Genomic DNA, 18383 nt, shown 5'->3' with positions numbered 1-18383 from the left:
AAGTGTCCTGTAAGGAAGAGTGGGGAAAAATTCCTAAAATGTGAACAGAAATACTACTAGCTGGACTAAAAAAAAAATTGGTATCTGGTAAAAGGGATGGTACTAAGTACTGACTTAGCATAGCATCCAACATTTAAACATTCTATATTTACTATTCATTTTTTTTCTATGTTTAGCATTAAATAAATATAAAGTAACTGCATTAGCGATATACTTTTGCTGTAGATGTTTTTTTTACTTCAAAAATCAACAAACTATGCTGTATATTGTAAAGTTACTGTGAAGCACAAACATTCTATTCTTTGATTTAGTCTTTCCTTTTGAGACACTTTTGCTACTTTTTCTACAAAAAGAGGTCTTATATGCTTGTGATTTGTTCGAAAAAATAGCAACATCCTTCCAGAAACAGCTGATTCCACAGAATTGATTTACTATTTAGATTTCTATTTCACTGTTGGTTTAACACTAAACTCTAGGTAAATATCAGTATACATTCTGATAATTAGGATCAGAAATTCTGATTAATAAATAATCTCATAATTAGGTCTATGAGGACCATAATTAGGTCATGTCTAAGTGAAAAGAATTTACTGTAACATGAAAAGGCTTGACACTGTCTTGCATTTTAATGTTCAATTACCATTTATTTGCTGAGCTCAAAATATTGAGAATAAAATTAAGTTAAAAACAAGTTCAATTATATCATATACTGGCTGAATTATTGTGGCCATTAACTATTTATGGTCCTAAACAGTTAGCTTCTACTTAAAGAGAAAAAAAACAAGCTATAAATATCTTTTCCACTTATTTCTAAAAGTAAAGACAAAGTAGAATATGGAGCAAGGTAAATTATTTATTATCTATTAAAGTTCTCCTGATTATATTATGTACTATATTCTTACTTTTACAGACTAGCTGGGTGTAGTCTCACCACAAATTCCTGTGAGAATCTATCATCAGCTCTACAATCCATAAACTCATCTCTGAAAGAGCTAGATCTGAGTAAGAATCACCTTCATGATTCAGGAGTGGAGCTGCTCTCTGCTGGACTGAAGAACTTGCACTGTAAACTGGAGACTCTCAGGTGAACTTTTTTTTAAAAAACGACAAACTATAATAAACTGCAATCTTACAGTAATTCATTTGTGTGCAGTTTTAATATTATTTCACATGAATTTAAACTTCTATTGAATCTCTTTCTCTAGCTATCTTTGAAATATAAAAACACACTAAAAATATAGTATGCTGCTGAAAAAACAACATTCTTTTTCTCTTTATTCAGAAATGCTTCTTTCTGTATATTGCAAGATCTGTTCTAAGTTTAATTATATCATATATTCATTGCATTTTTGTGGCAGTTAACTTTTTATGGTCTTAAACAGGGAGCTTCTACTTACAGAGAAAAAATTGATGTGTTTTTCTGTTTTAACTGGGATCACATGGATAAGTAATCAAGCTATAAATATCTTGTATACTTCCTTCTAAAAGACAAAGTAGAATGCAGAGAGTAAAGTAGTTCTATTACAGTTCCCCTGATTACACCATGTACTATATTTATTCTGACTTTTACAGACTAGCCAGGTGTGGTCTCACCACAAGTTCCTGTGAGAATCTATCATCAGCTCTACAATCCGTAAACTCATCTCTGAAAGAACTAGACCTAAGTAACAATGACCTTCAGGATTCAGGTGTTGAGCTGCTCTCTGCTGGACTGAAGAACTCACACTGTAAACTGGAGATACTCAGGTAAACTTTGTGTGAATAAATTTTTTATAAAGAAATGGCAGACTATAATAAATGGTAACCTTACAATAATAGATTTATGTGCAATTTTAATATTCATTTCACATGGTTTTATACTTCTACTGAATCTCTGTCTCTAGCCATCCTTGAAATATGAAAAGACACAAAGTATAATCTGCTGCCATAAAGCATAATATTTTTTTCTTAATCTATTCAAAAATGCTTCTTTCAGTATATTGCAAGGTCTGCTCTAAGTTTATTTATATCATATATTGGCTGTGTTGTTGTAGCAGTTAACTTTTTATGCCACGAAACAGGTAACCTCTGCTTAGAGAGAAAAACTATAAGCTATGTTTTCTGTTGTAAATGGGACGACATGAATAATTAACCTATGAGTATCTCATATTATATACATTCTGAAAGACAAAGTAGAATGCAGAGAGTAAAGTAATTCTATTACAGTTCTCCTGATTACACCATGTACTATATTTATTCTGACTTTTACAGACTAGCCAGGTGTGGTCTCACCACAAGTTCCTCTGAGAATCTTTCATCAGCTCTAAAGTCTGTAAACTCATCTCTGACAGAGCTAGATGTGAGTAACAATGACCTTCAGGATTCAGAAATGAAGCTGCTCTCTGCTGGACTGAAGAACTCGCACTGTAAACTGAAAACACTCAGGTGAACTTTATGTGAATCAATTCTTGAATGGAAATAAGCTGATAAGGCACAATAAAATGTAAACATAAAATACTAACATAATTAATTAGGTTTTGAATTTTGTATATATATATATATATATATATATATATATATATATATATATATATATACATACACAGTACATGTTACTGTATGAAGAAATCCTTCTTTGACTACATTGTATTGCCTGTTTGCAGACTACACATCTGTAGTCTTGGTGCAAAAGCTTGTGAAAATCTGGGATCAGCTCTACAATCACCAAACTCCTCCCTGAAAGAGCTGGACCTCAGTAACAATGATTTGCAGGATTCAGGAGTGGAGCTGCTCTCTGCTGGACTGAAGAGTTCATTTTGTAAACTGGAGACACTCAGGTGAGCTTTCTTTGAATTCAATCCTGAATTAAAAAAAGTTAAAGAATCAATGACCTGGCAAATCAGTAACTCAACATCATTTTTTATTGTCTCTCTGTCCTTATTCCTGTAATGAATGTGTAGTGAGCTGTCATGTAATATTCTCTCTCATTCAATTCAGAATTCTTCTTTGAGTTTCTTTGAGTCTGTTGCAAGAAACTAGACTAACCACCAGTAAAAATGAACACTAAATCTTTAGTTTTTTTTTTTCAATTTTCTTGTTTCTGCTATTAAGCTCATTGTAATTACATGCAAAACATTATTGTAATGACTAGTATTTAGCATGTGCTCTGATAAGCTAAATAGCAATTACAGACTAGAGGAAACAACTCTAAATATACACTATAATTGCCAAAAGTATTCGCTCGTCTGCCTTCACACGCATATGAACTTGAGTGATATCCCATTCTTAATCCATAGGGTTTAATATGATGTCTCCCCACCCTTTGCAGCTATAACAGCTTCAAGTCTTCTGGGAAGGCTTTCAACAAGTTTAGGAGTGTGTTTATGGGAATTTTTGACCATTCTTCCAGAAGCACATTTGTGAGGTCAGACACTGATGTTGAACAAGAAGGCCTGGCTGGCAGTTTCCACTCTAATTCATCCCAAAGGTGTTCTGTCAGGTTGATGTCAGGACTCTGTGCAGGGCAGTCAAGTTCTTCCACACCAAGGTTGTAAGGCTTGGATGCAGCTGCTCGGCCATGGCAACCCATTACACAAAGCTATCTACGCACGTTCATGAGCTAATCTGAAGGCCACATTAAGCTTGGAGGTCTGTAGTGATTGACTCTGCAGAAAGTATCTCAGCATCCGCTGACCCTGCTCTGTCATTTTACATGGCCTACCACTTCGTGGCTGGGTTGCTGTCGTTCCCAATTGCTTCCACTTCGTTATAATACCACTGACAGTTGACTGTGGAATATTTAGCAGCAAGGAAATTTCACAACTGGACTTGTTGCACAGGTGGCGTCCTATCACGGTACCATGCTGGAATTCATTGAGCTCCTGAGAGTGACCCATTCTCTCACAAATGTTTGTAGAAGCAGTCTGCATGCCTAGGTGCTTGGTGTTATACACCTGTGGCCATGGAAGTGATTGGAACACCTGAATTCAATGATTTGGATGGGTGAGTGAATACTTTTGGCAGTATAGTTTATTTGTATGGTGAAATGCATTTGCACTGAAACTTCAAGCCTACTTTAGTATAAAAGTGGAGCAGGCATACTTCCAAGGCTTGGTAATAGTGTCAGTCTTGAAATTAGAGGAAAAAGATTTGAAGACACTGTTGATAGCTTTACTTTTAAAACAGTCAAAGAAGTACATTTCCTAAGGAAATGATTTACAAACTATTTATTACCATATTGTTTAAATAGTTTTCTAATACTTTAATTGTAATTTATTTGATATTTATTTTTTTTTACAAGGTAAAAGTTTTTCCTCAGAAATCTCTTGGAAGTGCGGTCCCAGAATATTTTACAAGGTCATGAGATATTTGAAGTGGGAACTATACCTCCCACATGAAGTGGGAGATAAAAAATATTTTATATTGGCAAGTTGAACTTTTGTACCACCCTACACAATGTTTACTAAACATCATGGTCAGTATGCTGCTATTTCAGTGATGTAGTGAGCCTAGCAGCTTTAGCACGTAGTGTTAGAAATTCAGGAGGAAGAGTCAGAGACTGGATCTTCAGATTTTGACTTTTATTCACGTGTTTGCAGAGAATCATGCACAGACACAGCTTGGTTATCAGTCTGTCACCAGTCCAGTGAACACATACTCTGACATGATTTAAGTAGAGACACTGAGGGTCAGAGGAGGGAGCAAATAGGAAGGAGAAAAAGTTGAAGGGAGGATAAAAATTTAGAGGAGAAGGTGAAGGAGGGAGGTGAAGGAGTCAATGTCCTCAACTCAGGAGGAACAAAAACAAAAGGACATACAACTGTAAGTAAATACAGCTGACACAAGAAAAGAATAACACTTGTTGGAGAATAGAAGAAAACATGAAAGGACATATACTTTCTCTCCATAGCAAACCCAGACTATGGATATACATAGACATACAAAACATATAAGCACACATATAGACTGAAGCAGTGCTGTAAATGATGGAAGAAATCTAATGACTCAAAGGAACAGCAGTTGGTATCGCTGCTTATCTGCACAGTTTTGAGGTGTGGAAGGAATAAGAAATCGGTTTATGTTGGAACAGCTAACCAAAGATAATCCACTGTGTAACTTTCACAAACTCATAGCCTTATTGAATATATGTGATATAAGATATAAACAGGCCTCAGCTTTAAACTCTGGATAAAAGTCATAAGGTTTAGGGTGTGGCATATGTTTGGAGGCTTGTGGGTGCAGAGATACTTGAAGATACTGTGGTCCAATGTCTGTAATCTGTCAGCTATGATAGGAATGTATGGATAATCTATTCTGTACTTTCTCTGCTCATTAAGGTAGATGAGTGAGATAAGTCATAGTTTTGTGCTGAAATGTTTTGATGGAAAAGAAATAAAACAAATAATAACTTTTGATCACAAAAACAATATGGACAGGCTTGGCTTAATAATATTGTTCAGGGGCTGCTGCAGGGGGTGCTAAAAGATTTACATGTAACGGGGTTTCTTCAGCTGCTCAGGAATTGCAGAAAATATTCAGCTCTTGTGACTTGTCACATTCTTAAAGTTTTTACTGAGCTGAGAAAATCTGCTTTTAGTTTTAGTTCACCAGCGAACTATAATGCATTACAGAAAACTCTAAAGCTTCACTTAGGTTAACTCTAACCACCTCCACTCAGCCTGCAACTATTGATATGATGTTAGTTCTTTACTGTTCAATTTAATTTTATTATTAGTTGACACTTTATTTGGAGATCACATTGTCAATGCCTTGTAGATGCTTATCTTTCATTTAATTTACATTCAATTACATATAATAATTACATATTCATTTAATTTACATTCAAATAGATAAAAATTACCCTGACCCTAAACCTAACCATAATATCATCCCAAAGCCTAAAACTAACCCTCACCCTGGTGATGAACTTAACCCTGGTACTAATCCTCACCCAAATCCTAAGACTGTTGAGAATTCCGAGATGCTGAAGGTCTGTGAGAGCTGCAGTGATGTGTTCTTCATGTCATTGGCCCACTTTTTTTTTAATTACTGTCCTTCATTTATGTTCTGCTTTATAATAGTTGCACACAACAGACATTTAAAATGATCACAGCTTCACAATGTGAATAATGTCTGTTTACAGCATCTCAACAGCAGAGTAATTGGAGCACAATTAGGTCAAATATCCTAATGTAATGTGGCAGAAAGAGCGGTTACAAAGATCAAACGAGATGTAGTCTGAGTGTGTCTCAGAGCCACATGTAGGCGTGATGCCTAATAAGATCAGAAACATAACCCTCACTCATTTACAAATTACAAATGACCACCATATAAAGAATCTGTTAGACTGTTCAGTAAATCTTTAACATATTTGTGTAAAATAAGCTAAAAAAAAAGGAAATTATTAGAAACCTCTTGGTTTCTAACCCCAATTCACTGTAAAATGATTTGTTTTAACTTACATTATCGTGGCTGCCCTAAAACATATTTTATTACATTTCTATTAAAAAGCCAACAGGACCTAAGTTATAAAGAATTGATCTGTTAATTCACAGTTTGAGATACAGCACACTCAAAAAGGCAGTCATGCTACCTTCTTTTCAACATCATAGGAAAGTTTTATCACAGTATGATACTGGACAGTACATTCATTCAGTTTGCTGTAATTGACTACTTTGTTGCACCTCAGCTCTGTTTAAGCATTTATTTGCTATCAGTATAATAGCAACACAAAACATTTACATATGTACAGAGCTGTGGAAAAAGTGTTTTCTGATTTCCTCAATTTTGAATATTTGACACTAAACAGTTTTAGATAATCACAAGAAACATAAAACGGGGAACATGATTAAATGTAAAACTCTGTTTCCCTCATTTATTGAGGGAAAATAGTTATCCAACACCAACTGGCTCTATGTGAAAAAGTAATTGCTCACTGAGTTACTCATTAAGTCAATTAATGATATTTACTTGATATTTGGGATCAATTAAAATAGACACACCCAGGCTTGATTACTCCCAGCCCTGTTGAATTTAAACACCACTTAAATATAACTCCTCCAACAATGTTATTTAGGCCAAAATGTCTCAACAAGCAGCATACTACACCACGATCAATCACCTTGATGACCCCCAAGCCTTTTGAAATAGTGTTCTGTGGATTAATGAGTCAAAAGTGGAACATTTTGGAAAACAGGGGTGCCATTAAATCTGGTGTAAAGCATTCCACAGTAAGAAACATCATACCAACTGTGAAACATGGAGGTGGTAGTGTGATGATGTGGTGGTGCTTTGCTACTTTAGGGCCTCAGTGACTTGCCATAATTGATGGAACCATGGATTCTGCTTTTTACTACAGGATCCTGCAGGCAAATATTTAGTCATCAGTGATGATCTAAAGTTCAAGCATAATTGGGTTATGCAGCAAGACAAAAATCCCAAGCGCAAGAGTAAGTCCATCTTTGGATGGCTCAAACAAGATTAAGGTTATTGAGTGGCCTAGTCCTGATTTAAACCCATTGAGATGCTGTGACACCTTATGCTCAAAAGCCTTGGCTGAATTAAAGCAAAAAAAGAGTGGAACAAATGACTTGAGTGTTTGGTTACAGTTGTTCTTGTAAAAGGTGGCTCAACCAGTTATTTAAGTTTATGGGCAGTTACCTTTTTAAATGATCTTTTGAAAACTTTTTTTGTTTTTACCTCAAGTTCTCCTTGTCTTATATGACATTTAATCTGAGTATCCTAATCAATTTAGTGTGAAATATGCAAAATCAGAGAAAACAACAGTGTTCTCTTACCTCTCAATCACCTGGGCTGAGAATAGAGATGGGACATTTATAGGACATTAGATTAGAAGGAGAAGAAAGATATGAAAGAAAGTAATGAAAATACATTGTTTGAATTTGAACAGTGTTTGAACTTTATTTAAGTTAAATGTCTCAGTGCTCAGGCCAGCAGAGTGAGCTCCTGTTGTGGGGCTGACTGACCCTGTGTAAGAATGAAACAAGTGCAGAGCTGAACTCCAAAAATTATTAAATTAACAAAGAAAATTAGAGAAGGGAAAGGAGCAAACTTAAAACAGAAACTCATTCAGTCTGAGGTGGATGTGAACTATGGGTTTGAAAGCTGTCATGATACGGAGTGAATTGGAGGGAGGGGTGGAAATAGGTTTCAGAGTAACATACAAGTAAAGTATAGTGAGATCACTTATTCAGGTAGTAATAAGTAATGTAAGCACATTCAATTTTGAAAGAAGTAATTAGCGACTTATTCTTTTACTACCCCTACGTCGGTGGCCAAAGAGTTCCATTTTTCATCATTGATCAGCAAACAGCTCTTCCTTCAAAAATGCCTCTGGTTCATCTAGATGTTGTTTTAAATGTCTCAAACATTGATTTTTGTGATGAGGTCACAGGTTATGTTTCCCTTCTAATTAAAATTTGTTTTACTTTAATGGTGTTTATGTTTCCTGGATGCCTATTTATCTATATATTAACTCTGTGATGCTTCCAGGAGGAAAATGGTTTCTGCTTTGGAGTCTTGGAAGCTCTGAATCATAGTAAGATTTTTTTCATGTTTTAAGTAGTTGTGTGAAGATGTTGAGGCAGTTTGTGTTTTTGTTCCCTCCTGTTCAGGGTCAGAGTGTTGATATATATTGTGCTGATCCTCCAGGCTGTTTGGTTGTTTTGCCCTGAATGTGTTGCAGGTGAAATTGGGAGGACGAGCTTGGATCTAATTGGCTACAGAGACACACTGGTGTGCAGGTGTTTGGGTCTCTTTAAAAGGCTTTCCAATGTGGAGAGCTGGAGCCTCATCATCTCCCTCAACTGTTTGTTATGAACTGGCTGGTGGCTGTTCTGTAACAATGTGGGGACTGTGTTGTTTTTGGCTGTGCTTTTTCCTGGCTAATATACTTGCTGGGGTTTGCCAGCATTTTTCAGGGGGGGAGGGGTGATTGTGGTAAGGTTAAATTGAAAATATTTCCTGTTAGCATTGGGCTCTACGGAGCCCCGCTGGTGACTTCCTGTATAAATTAAAATATTGCGTGGCCACAACTTAGTAAGGCGTGGGAACGAGATCCTAATGCGTGGCCATGACTTAGTAAGCTGTGATCTCATTCCCATGCTTTACTAAGTCGTGGCCACGCTTTAGGATCTCGTTCCCACGTGTTAATAAGGCGTGGCCATGCATTATTTTTATTTATACAAGATGTCACCGGCGGGGCTCCATAGGGCTCATATGATTAGTTTGGCTTTGTTTTGGTGCCAGTTTGGTTCATATTTTGTGTATTGGAAGCCGTCTTCCTTGGTAGGTACAGCGGCTTGTCCATTTGGTCATGTAAGCCCTTTTTTGTTTTGGTTTGTTATTTTTGAATGATGGTTGTACATGAAGCAGTTGACTCAGGGGCACATCTGAGGTGCTTAGTGCGGCCTGTTATTTATTTATTTATTTGCACTATTGGGCTTCAGTGTATAAATACTTACCACTAGTAACTGTTTGAAGATCAGGGTCTACTTAGTTGTCTCCTATCAGTGTCAAGTAGCGAGGGGCTTTCACACACTTGTTTAACATCTTTTGTATCATTTTTGTATCCCTCCTTTCGTGGTTTAGCAATTTTTTGGTTCCACTGCATAGAGTTTCTTGTTTTTCAGACCACATTAAACTTGAGGCTCCCTGTGGATGGGGTCTTCAGTAATTTTGGGAAACAACCTGGCGGGCGGGGGGGGTTGCATAGTGTGATGTGTCACCACCTTTACTGGTAATGCCCACTCCTCCTTGTCTCAGGTTTGTGATGAGCTGGTGCCTTTTCTTGCACCCTTATGTTCTTGATATTTGTCAAAGTTACTTGGTGTTCTGTCCTGTTTTTGCTGTCTTTAAACTTCCCAGGGCCGGGGAAGTGCAAGGACGTATTGGATGGGACAATATTGATGAAAATCTAATATTGATGAAAATTGTAAAATGTTAATTTTTTTTTTTGCACATCTTAGTGGTTGGTGGTATATAAAGTGTATTTTTTTATGTGGGGTTATGTCAGTACTTTTTTTGAGGGAGAAAGTGTGATGACCCTGCGGGCTGTTAAGTTTGTTTGGCCATGAGTGTGTTGCAGGTGGAATTGAGAGGGGGAGCTTTGACCTAATTGGCTACTGAGACACACTGGTGTGCAGGTTTTCCTTTTAAAGGCTTTCCAGTGTGGAGAGCTGGAGCCTGTTTTCTGTTTCTCTTTACTGCAGGTTCATTTTCTGGCCATCATGGGGCTAATGCTGTCAGGAATCCAGTGGGTGGGCTTCAGTAGGGCTATCTTTGTGGTTTGCAACCCACTTTTAAATAGATTAATTTGTAAATAGAAACAAGATTTTACTTCAACTTTCACTCATTTTCTCCATCAGTTGTTTGTTATGAACTGGCTGCAGTCCAATTCTGTACGGCAGCTGGGTTTTACTGTATGTAAATGCCATCTGTCTCTATTTTACCTTCCTTTCTGTAGATTGTCTGGCTGTATGGTTACAGTTGAAGGTTGTTCTTCTCTGGCTTCAGCTTTGAAATCAAACCCCTCCCACCTGAGAGAACTGGATCTGACTTATAATCACCCAGGAGAGTCTGGATTGAAGCTGCTGTCTGATCTACTGGAGGATCCACACTGTAAACTGGAGAAACTAGAGTGAGTTACTGACTTACTGTCTCTGTACACAGATAGTAATTATCCACATTACTGACCGTAATGTTTGACGGTATATGTGTTTGTTTTTGAATTGCGACTGAACACATCTTACACGCTGAGTTTAACTTCATACAGACTGAACACATCTTACACACTGAGTTTAACTTCTTACAGGCTGAACGTCTTACACACTGAGTTTAACTTCTTACAGACTGAACACGTCTTACACGCTGAGTTTAACTTTTTACAGACTGAACACATCTTACTCACTGACTTTAACTTCATATATACTGAACACATGTTACACACTGAGTTTAACTTCTTACAGACTTTGGCTATTTAGGCCGAAATTCTAACTTACCTCTCACACTCACTATCAAACTCGCTATCAAACTCTCACACTTGCTATCAAACTCTCTCACACTCGCTATCAAACTCTCTCACACTCGCTATCAAACTCTCTAACACTCACTATCAAACTCTCACACGTGCTATCAAACTCTCACACAATCAAACTCACTCACACTCACTATCAAACCGTTGCACACTCGCTATCAACTCTCACACTATCAAACTCACTCACACTCACTATCAAACTCTTTCAAACTCACTATCAAACTCTTTCACACTTGCTATCAAACTCTCTCACACTCTCTGTCAAACTCTCACACTTGCTATCAAACTCTCTCACACTTGCTATCAAACTCTCGCACACTCGCTATCAAACTCTCTCACACTCGCTATTAAACTCTCTCACACTCACTATCAAACTCTCACACTAGATATCACTCACACACACTATCAAACTCTCACACTCACTATCAAACTCTCACACTTGCTATCAAACTCTCACACTTGCTATCAAACTCTCACACTCACTATCAAACTCACACTCGCCATCAAACTCTTTCACACTCACTATCAAACTCTCACACTTGCTATCAAACTCTCCCACACTCACTGTCAAACTCTCTCATGTTCACTATCAAACTCTTTCATACTTGCTATCAAACTCTTTCACACTCTCTATCAAACCCTCTCACACTCTCTATCAAACTCTCTCACACTCACTATCAAACTCTCACACTTGCTATCAAACTCTCCCACACTCACTATCAAACTCTCACACTTGCTATCAAACTCTCACACTATCAAACTCACTCACACTCACTATCAAACTCTTTCAAACTCACTATCAAACTCTTTCACACTTGCTATCAAACTCTCTCACACTCTCTGTCAAACTCTCACACTTGCTATCAAATTCTCTCACACTTGCTATCAAACTCTCGCACACTCGCTATCAAACTCTCTCACACTCGTTATTAAACTCTCTCACACTCACTATCAAACTCTCACACTAGATATCACTCACACACTATCAAACTCTCACACTCACTATCAAACTCTCACACTTGCTATCAAACTCTCACACTTGCTATCAAACTCTCACACTCACTATCAAACTCACACTCGCCATCAAACTCTTTCACACTCACTATCAAACTCTCACACTCGCTATCAAACTCTCCCACACTCACTGTCAAACTCTCTCATGTTCACTATCAAACTCTTTCATACTTGCTATCAAACTCTTTCACACTCTCTATCAAACCCTCTCACACTCTCTATCAAACCCTCTCACACTCTCTATCAAACTCTCTCACACTCACTATCAAACTCTCACACTTGCTATCAAACTCTCCCACACTCACTATCAAACTCTCACACTTGCTATCAAACTCTCACACTATCAAACTCACTCACACTCACTATCAAACTCTTTCAAACTCACTATCAAACTCTTTCACACTTGCTATCAAACTCTCTCACACTCTGTCAAACTCTCACACTTGCTATCAAACTCTCTCACACTTGCTATCAAACTCTCGCACACTCGCTATCAAACTCTCTCACACTCACTATTAAACTCTCTCACACTTACTATCAAACTCTCACACTAGATATCACTCACACACACTATCAAACTCTCACACTCACTATCAAACTCTCACGCTTGCTATCAAACTCTCACACTTGCTATCAAACTCTCACACTCACTATCAAACTCACACTCGCCATCAAACCCTCTCACACTCACTATCAAACTCTCACACTCGCTATCAAACTCTCCCACACTCACTGTCAAACTCTCTCATGTTCACTATCAAACTCTTTCATACTTGCTATCAAACTCTTTCGCACTCTCTATCAAACCCTCTCACACTCTCTATCAAACTCTCTCACACTCGCTATCAAACTCTCACACTATCAAACTCACTCACACTCACGATCAAACTCTTTCAAGCTCACTATCAAACTCTCACACTTGCTATCAAACTCTCCCACACTCACTATCAAACTCTCTCACGTTCACTATCAAACTCTTTCACACTTGCTATTAAACTCTCTCACACTCTCTGTCAAACTCTCACACTTGCTATCAATCTCTCACACTCACTATCAAACTCTCACACTCGCTATCAAACTCTCCCACACTCACTATCAAACTCTGTCACACTTGCTGTCAAACTCTCTCACACTCTCTATCAAACCCTCTCAAACTCTCTATCAAACTCTCTCACACTCGCTATCAAACTCTCACACTTGCTGTCAAACTCTCTCACACTCTGTCTTACTCTCACACTTGCTATCAAACTCTCACTCGCTATCAAACTCTCACACTCGCTATCAAACTCTCTCACACGCTATCAAACTCTCTCACACACGCTATCAAACACATTATCAAACTCTCTCACACTCGCTATCAAACTCTCGCACACTCGTTATTAAACTCTCTCACACTCGCTATCAAACTCTTGCACACTCACTATCAAACTCTCTCACACTAGATATCACTCACACACACTATCAAACTCTCACACTCACTATCAAACTCTCACACTTGCTATCAAACTCTCACACTTACTATCAAACTCTCACACTCACTATCAAACTCACACTCGCCATCAAACTCTTTCACACTCACTATCAAACTCTCACACTTGCTATCAAACACTCCCACACTCACTGTCAAACTCTCTCATGTTCACTATCAAACTCACTCTCACTCACTTTCAAACTCTATCACACTCGCGATCACTCTTTCACACTCACTATCAAACTCTCACACTTGCTATCAAACTCTCCCACACTCACTATCAAACTCTCTCATGTTCACTATCAAACTCTCACACACTTGCTATCAAACTCTCTTACACTCACTATCAAACTCTCTCACACTCACTATCAAACTCTAAGGCATTCTTGATAGTGAATGTGAGAGAGTTTGATAGAGTGTGTGAGAGAACATGGTCACATTTTCTGATTGGCCCAGGGAGCTTTCATTTAAATTAGCAGTTTCTGATTTGCTCACACTGTGTAATTTAGGATTTAATAGGCGATTATTAAAAATAGAACTAAATTATTAAAATAAAAATAAAAATTGTGTCTGTTGTCATAAATAAGTTTTGAGTAGTATTTCTGTTTTTCTGTTCCTATTACGTTGTTATAAATATTAATACAATTTTTACGAATTTCATAATAAATAGTTAGTTTAATTTTCCTCCATTTCTGTTCTGCTTTGCGTCCTGGGACTTCAGGGACTTCTTTTTAGTCTTTTAGCCTAGCAGTGTGGTTTGGTGCTAACTGGCCTAGCAGTGTGATTTACAGCTAACTAGTCTAGCAGTGTGATTTGGTGCTAACTAGCCTAACAATGTGATTTAGAGCTAACTAGCTCAGCCATGTGATTTAGAGCTAACTAGCCTATCATTGTGATTTAGCGCTAACTTGCCTATCAGTGTGATTTAATGCTAGCTACCCCACCACTGTGATTTTGCGCTATCTAGCCTAGCATTGTGATTTAGTGCTAACTAGACCTGCGATGTGATTTAGAGCCAAGCATCCTAACTGGGTGATTTTGTTTGATCAGTTTAATGTTTTACTCTTTATTTTAGTTTAGTTTCATCTGGACTGTAAGGTCTGAAGGGTATTTTATAGTGTAATGATCTGTTTTAGTCTTTATTTTAGTTTTGATTTGATATGAAGTTTATTGAATGTATAAATGTGTGTGTTTGTTCTTCAGGGTGGATCATGGAGGGAAGATCAGGATCAAACCAGGACTGAAGAAATGTAACACACACACACAAACCATACAAACACACACACAAATTATACAGACCCACACACATTACACTCACAATATACTATACACACAAATACATATGATATACATATCACACAACCACACATACACACTCATATCTTACAGAGACACACACACAATTTTTTTCTGTATTGTATCTCCTCTGTGTGTATATATGTGTGTGTGTGGTGTGAGTGTATCTGTGTGCATGTGTGGGTGTGTGTGTATCTGTGTGTGTGTGTGTGTGTGTGGTGTGTGTGTATCTGTGTGCATGTGTGTGTCTGTGTGTGTATCTATCTGTATGTGTGACTGTGCATCTGTGTGTGTGTGTGTGTGTGTGTGTGGTGTGTGTGTGTGTGTGTGTGTGTACAGATGCTGTTAATCTCACTCTGGATCCAAACACAGTGAACAGACGTCTCTCTCTGTCTGAGAGGAACAGAAAGGTGGAGATTGTGGGAGGAGTTCAGTTGTATCCAGATCATCCAGAAAGATTTGATTACTGTCCTCAGGTTCTGAGTGTGGAGAGTCTGACTGGACGCTGTTACTGGGAGGTTCAGTGGAGCGGATGGGTTTATATATCAGTATCATACAGAGGAATCAGGAGGAAAGGAGGCAGTTATGACTGTGTTTTTGGATTCAATAATCACTCCTGGACTCTGAACTGCACTAATAACAGTTACTCTGTCATACACAATAATCAAGTAACTGACCTACCTGCCCCCCCCTCCCCCTCTAACAGAGTAGGAGTGTATCTGGACTGGGGGTCCGGCACTCTGTCCTTCTATACCATCTCCCCTAACACACACACACTGACCCACCTTCACACATTGACCACCACATTCACTGAACCGCTCTACGCTGGATTCTGGATTATTTATGACTCCTTGGTGAGTCTGTGTGAGATAGAATAACCAGAGAGAGAGAGAGAGAGAGAGAGAGAGAGAGAGAGAGGTTGGGGGGTCATTGAAAATGTATTTGTTGTTCATCAGTTTGATATCAGACTGTAAATATGAAAGAAATCAAAACTTTCTGTGTTTAAATTCATCAGAATAAATAAAGAGAATAAAAATAAAGTTTTCTCGAAAATGTGATTCAACACACAAACACACACATTTATCACACACACTATACAAACACACACACGCTAATATATATACACACTCACACTCACAAACACACACATACACACACACTATACACACATAAATCTCTGTCACCAGAGAAATGTTATTGTTTTATTAATAATCTTAACCAATTATAAATTAAAGTCAGTAATAAAGTATTTTGAAGGGAATACACTCAGTATTTACTGGTATTCACTATCAGCCCACTGTGAGAGAGATCAGAGTAGGTGCTGTTTATGGTGCAGAAAACTTTAATAAATTTGTTCTTTAGGCTCGTGTTTCATACAGAACTCACAGATTTACACCTGAAACTGGACCTAAAAGCTCAGAACATCAGGTCCTCTGTTTACTCCAGATCACCCAGAGAAGGTCGGGGCTGATTCCTCTTAAAACATCTACTGCATTAAGAGTCTGCTGGTGTGTTTGAGTTCAGTCTGTAATGAACCCTGAAAGCCACACCCCCTACCAAAGTCTGATCTCTGATCACTGAATTCTCAGAAAGTAATTCAGGCTTCTGTTTTTAGCTTCATGCTAATGATCTTTAGTCCATGTTTATAATAACAGTGAGTCATACAGAGTCAGAAACCACATAATCAAGACTATCAGAGACACTGAAGACCTCCACACAGGAACTTCAGGGGTTTTAGCTGCATTGTGTCCTCAGTGTGGAGGGCTGCACTCCCGCAGGACCCGACATGATATCTTGTGTTTCAACACACAAACACACACATTTATCACACACACTATACAAACACACACACGCTAATATATATACACACAAACACTCACAAACACAAACACACACACACACACTATACACACATAAATCTCTGTCACCAGAGAAATGTTATTGTTTTATTAAATAATCTTAACCAATTATAAATTAAAGTCAGTAATAAAGTATTTTGAAGGGAATATAAACCTACACTGTATAAAGAAATTGTGAGATAAAGCTCACATGACTGTGTTGGTTCAGTGGTGACTGGTGTTATGGTAAATTCAGTCCACCTGTTTCCCCTCATTGTGCATATCTAAATCATGACGTCTTCAGCTGACGCTGCGCTGCAGGGCTTAGATGATCCTCTGACTGTCTGAACTGAGTGAGGAGGATGTCATCCGATCTTTAATGTTCTACACATCGCGCGGGGGTAATTTTCAGTGTTGCTCGCAGGAGCAGGCGGGAAAAAAGCACACATGAAGAGAAATCCCGCAAATTAATGAACAGCCTAAATAAAGTCGAACGATCACTAACATCATATATATAAACAATATAGAAGGAAAACGTAAAACAGTTAAAATGTCATTCTAAAGAGCTGTGAAGCAGCCAATCATGTGAACAACACGCAGATTCATTCTCCCAGAGGAAACCACCTCAAAACATTAAGAACAGACAGACATTAACATCACCCAGTAAACAAAGAGCTAACAGTGACAGTGACGACAGTAACAGCCATCAGAACAGTGTAGTTAAGAGCTGATAGATCAAACAAGCAAAGTTTACTAATAAAGTCATTTACTAATAAATAGAGCAGCATAACCACCGCCAGCCAAACGAGGGAGCCGAGAGGCTGCAGCACGAAGTCCCATCCCTCTTGGTCTGCTCGGGCTCTCTGTTTGGTCAAAAGGAGACTATCAGTCCACTATCAGACTGAAAAGATGAGAGAGAGTAAATCATGCCCACAGCGCTCACAGTAACACTGTGGTTTAATTCCTGTTCTTAAATGGTGAAATAAACGCTGTTTGGTGAAGTTACTCACAGTGAGCCTGATGACCGTGACTGCCGTGTTATTTCAGCAGAGATCTGTATCTGTGATTAGACTGTGTCAGATACTAGATGTCAATTCACCTTGACGAGACTGCATGGGCAGGAGTGGAACAAAACGTTAAGTTGCGGGCGGGTGCGGGACAAACGATTCCGATTTTCTGCTGGACTGAAAATACAGTCCCGCACAGACCTCAACTCCAGTGCAGCAGACTGGAATGTGTTCTGACCGGTTCCTGCCATTTAGAAAGCTTATCAGATAATCATTGGGACTGGACAGGGTGAAGCACAGACTGTGTGTATGTAAGAGAACAGAGAGGTCTGATGAGAGCTGTTCTGAGCTGTTCTCTCTAAACTAATCCTGCTCATCCTGATGAAAACAGACCGGAACTTCCTTCTTTACTGAGGACTGAAACCACAACAGCTGACTCTGCTCTGAGGTACTGTGTGTGTACATTAGCCTAGTTTACTGTAGTTCAGTGTGGAAAGACTGCACACTGTTCAGGCTGAGTGTGTGTGTGTGTGTGCGTGTGTGTGTGTGTGTGTGTGTGTATGTGTATGTGTGTGTGTGTGTGTGTGTGTGTGTGTGTTAATTTACCCATTTCATTATCTAGTAGGATGAAGTAAACACTTTTGCTAGACACTTTTTATGCATTTATTATTCATATCACTGCTGTCGGAACAAAACCTCATATCTCCAAAATGAGAACTACAGGA

The 18383-nt window shown here is 38.3% G+C and overlaps 1 protein-coding gene across 2 annotated transcripts in view; it reads left to right on the top strand.

The window, feature by feature from the left end:
• LOC118798349 (NACHT, LRR and PYD domains-containing protein 12-like) overlaps nucleotides 1–15910 on the top strand; it is a 28791-nt gene extending 12881 nt beyond the window's left edge. For both annotated transcript variants that reach the window (XM_036557790.1, XM_036557783.1), the window contains 7 exons: nucleotides 911–1084; nucleotides 1573–1746; nucleotides 2251–2424; nucleotides 2643–2816; nucleotides 10463–10636; nucleotides 14721–14767; nucleotides 15153–15910. In XM_036557790.1, the coding sequence (XP_036413683.1) occupies nucleotides 911–1084; nucleotides 1573–1746; nucleotides 2251–2424; nucleotides 2643–2816; nucleotides 10463–10636; nucleotides 14721–14767; nucleotides 15153–15691 (1456 nt within the window). In that variant the 3' untranslated portion in view covers nucleotides 15692–15910. The remainder of the gene's footprint in view (nucleotides 1–910; nucleotides 1085–1572; nucleotides 1747–2250; nucleotides 2425–2642; nucleotides 2817–10462; nucleotides 10637–14720; nucleotides 14768–15152) is intronic.
• The last annotated feature ends 2473 nt before the right edge of the window (nucleotides 15911–18383 follow it).

The sequence above is a fragment of the Colossoma macropomum genome, unplaced genomic scaffold (assembly GCF_904425465.1).
Source record: "Colossoma macropomum unplaced genomic scaffold, Colossoma_macropomum, whole genome shotgun sequence".
In the NCBI taxonomy this organism is placed as follows: Eukaryota; Metazoa; Chordata; class Actinopteri; order Characiformes; family Serrasalmidae; genus Colossoma; species Colossoma macropomum.
Note: the sequence above shows the minus strand (reverse complement) of the source record. Positions and strands in the feature narration are given on the sequence as shown.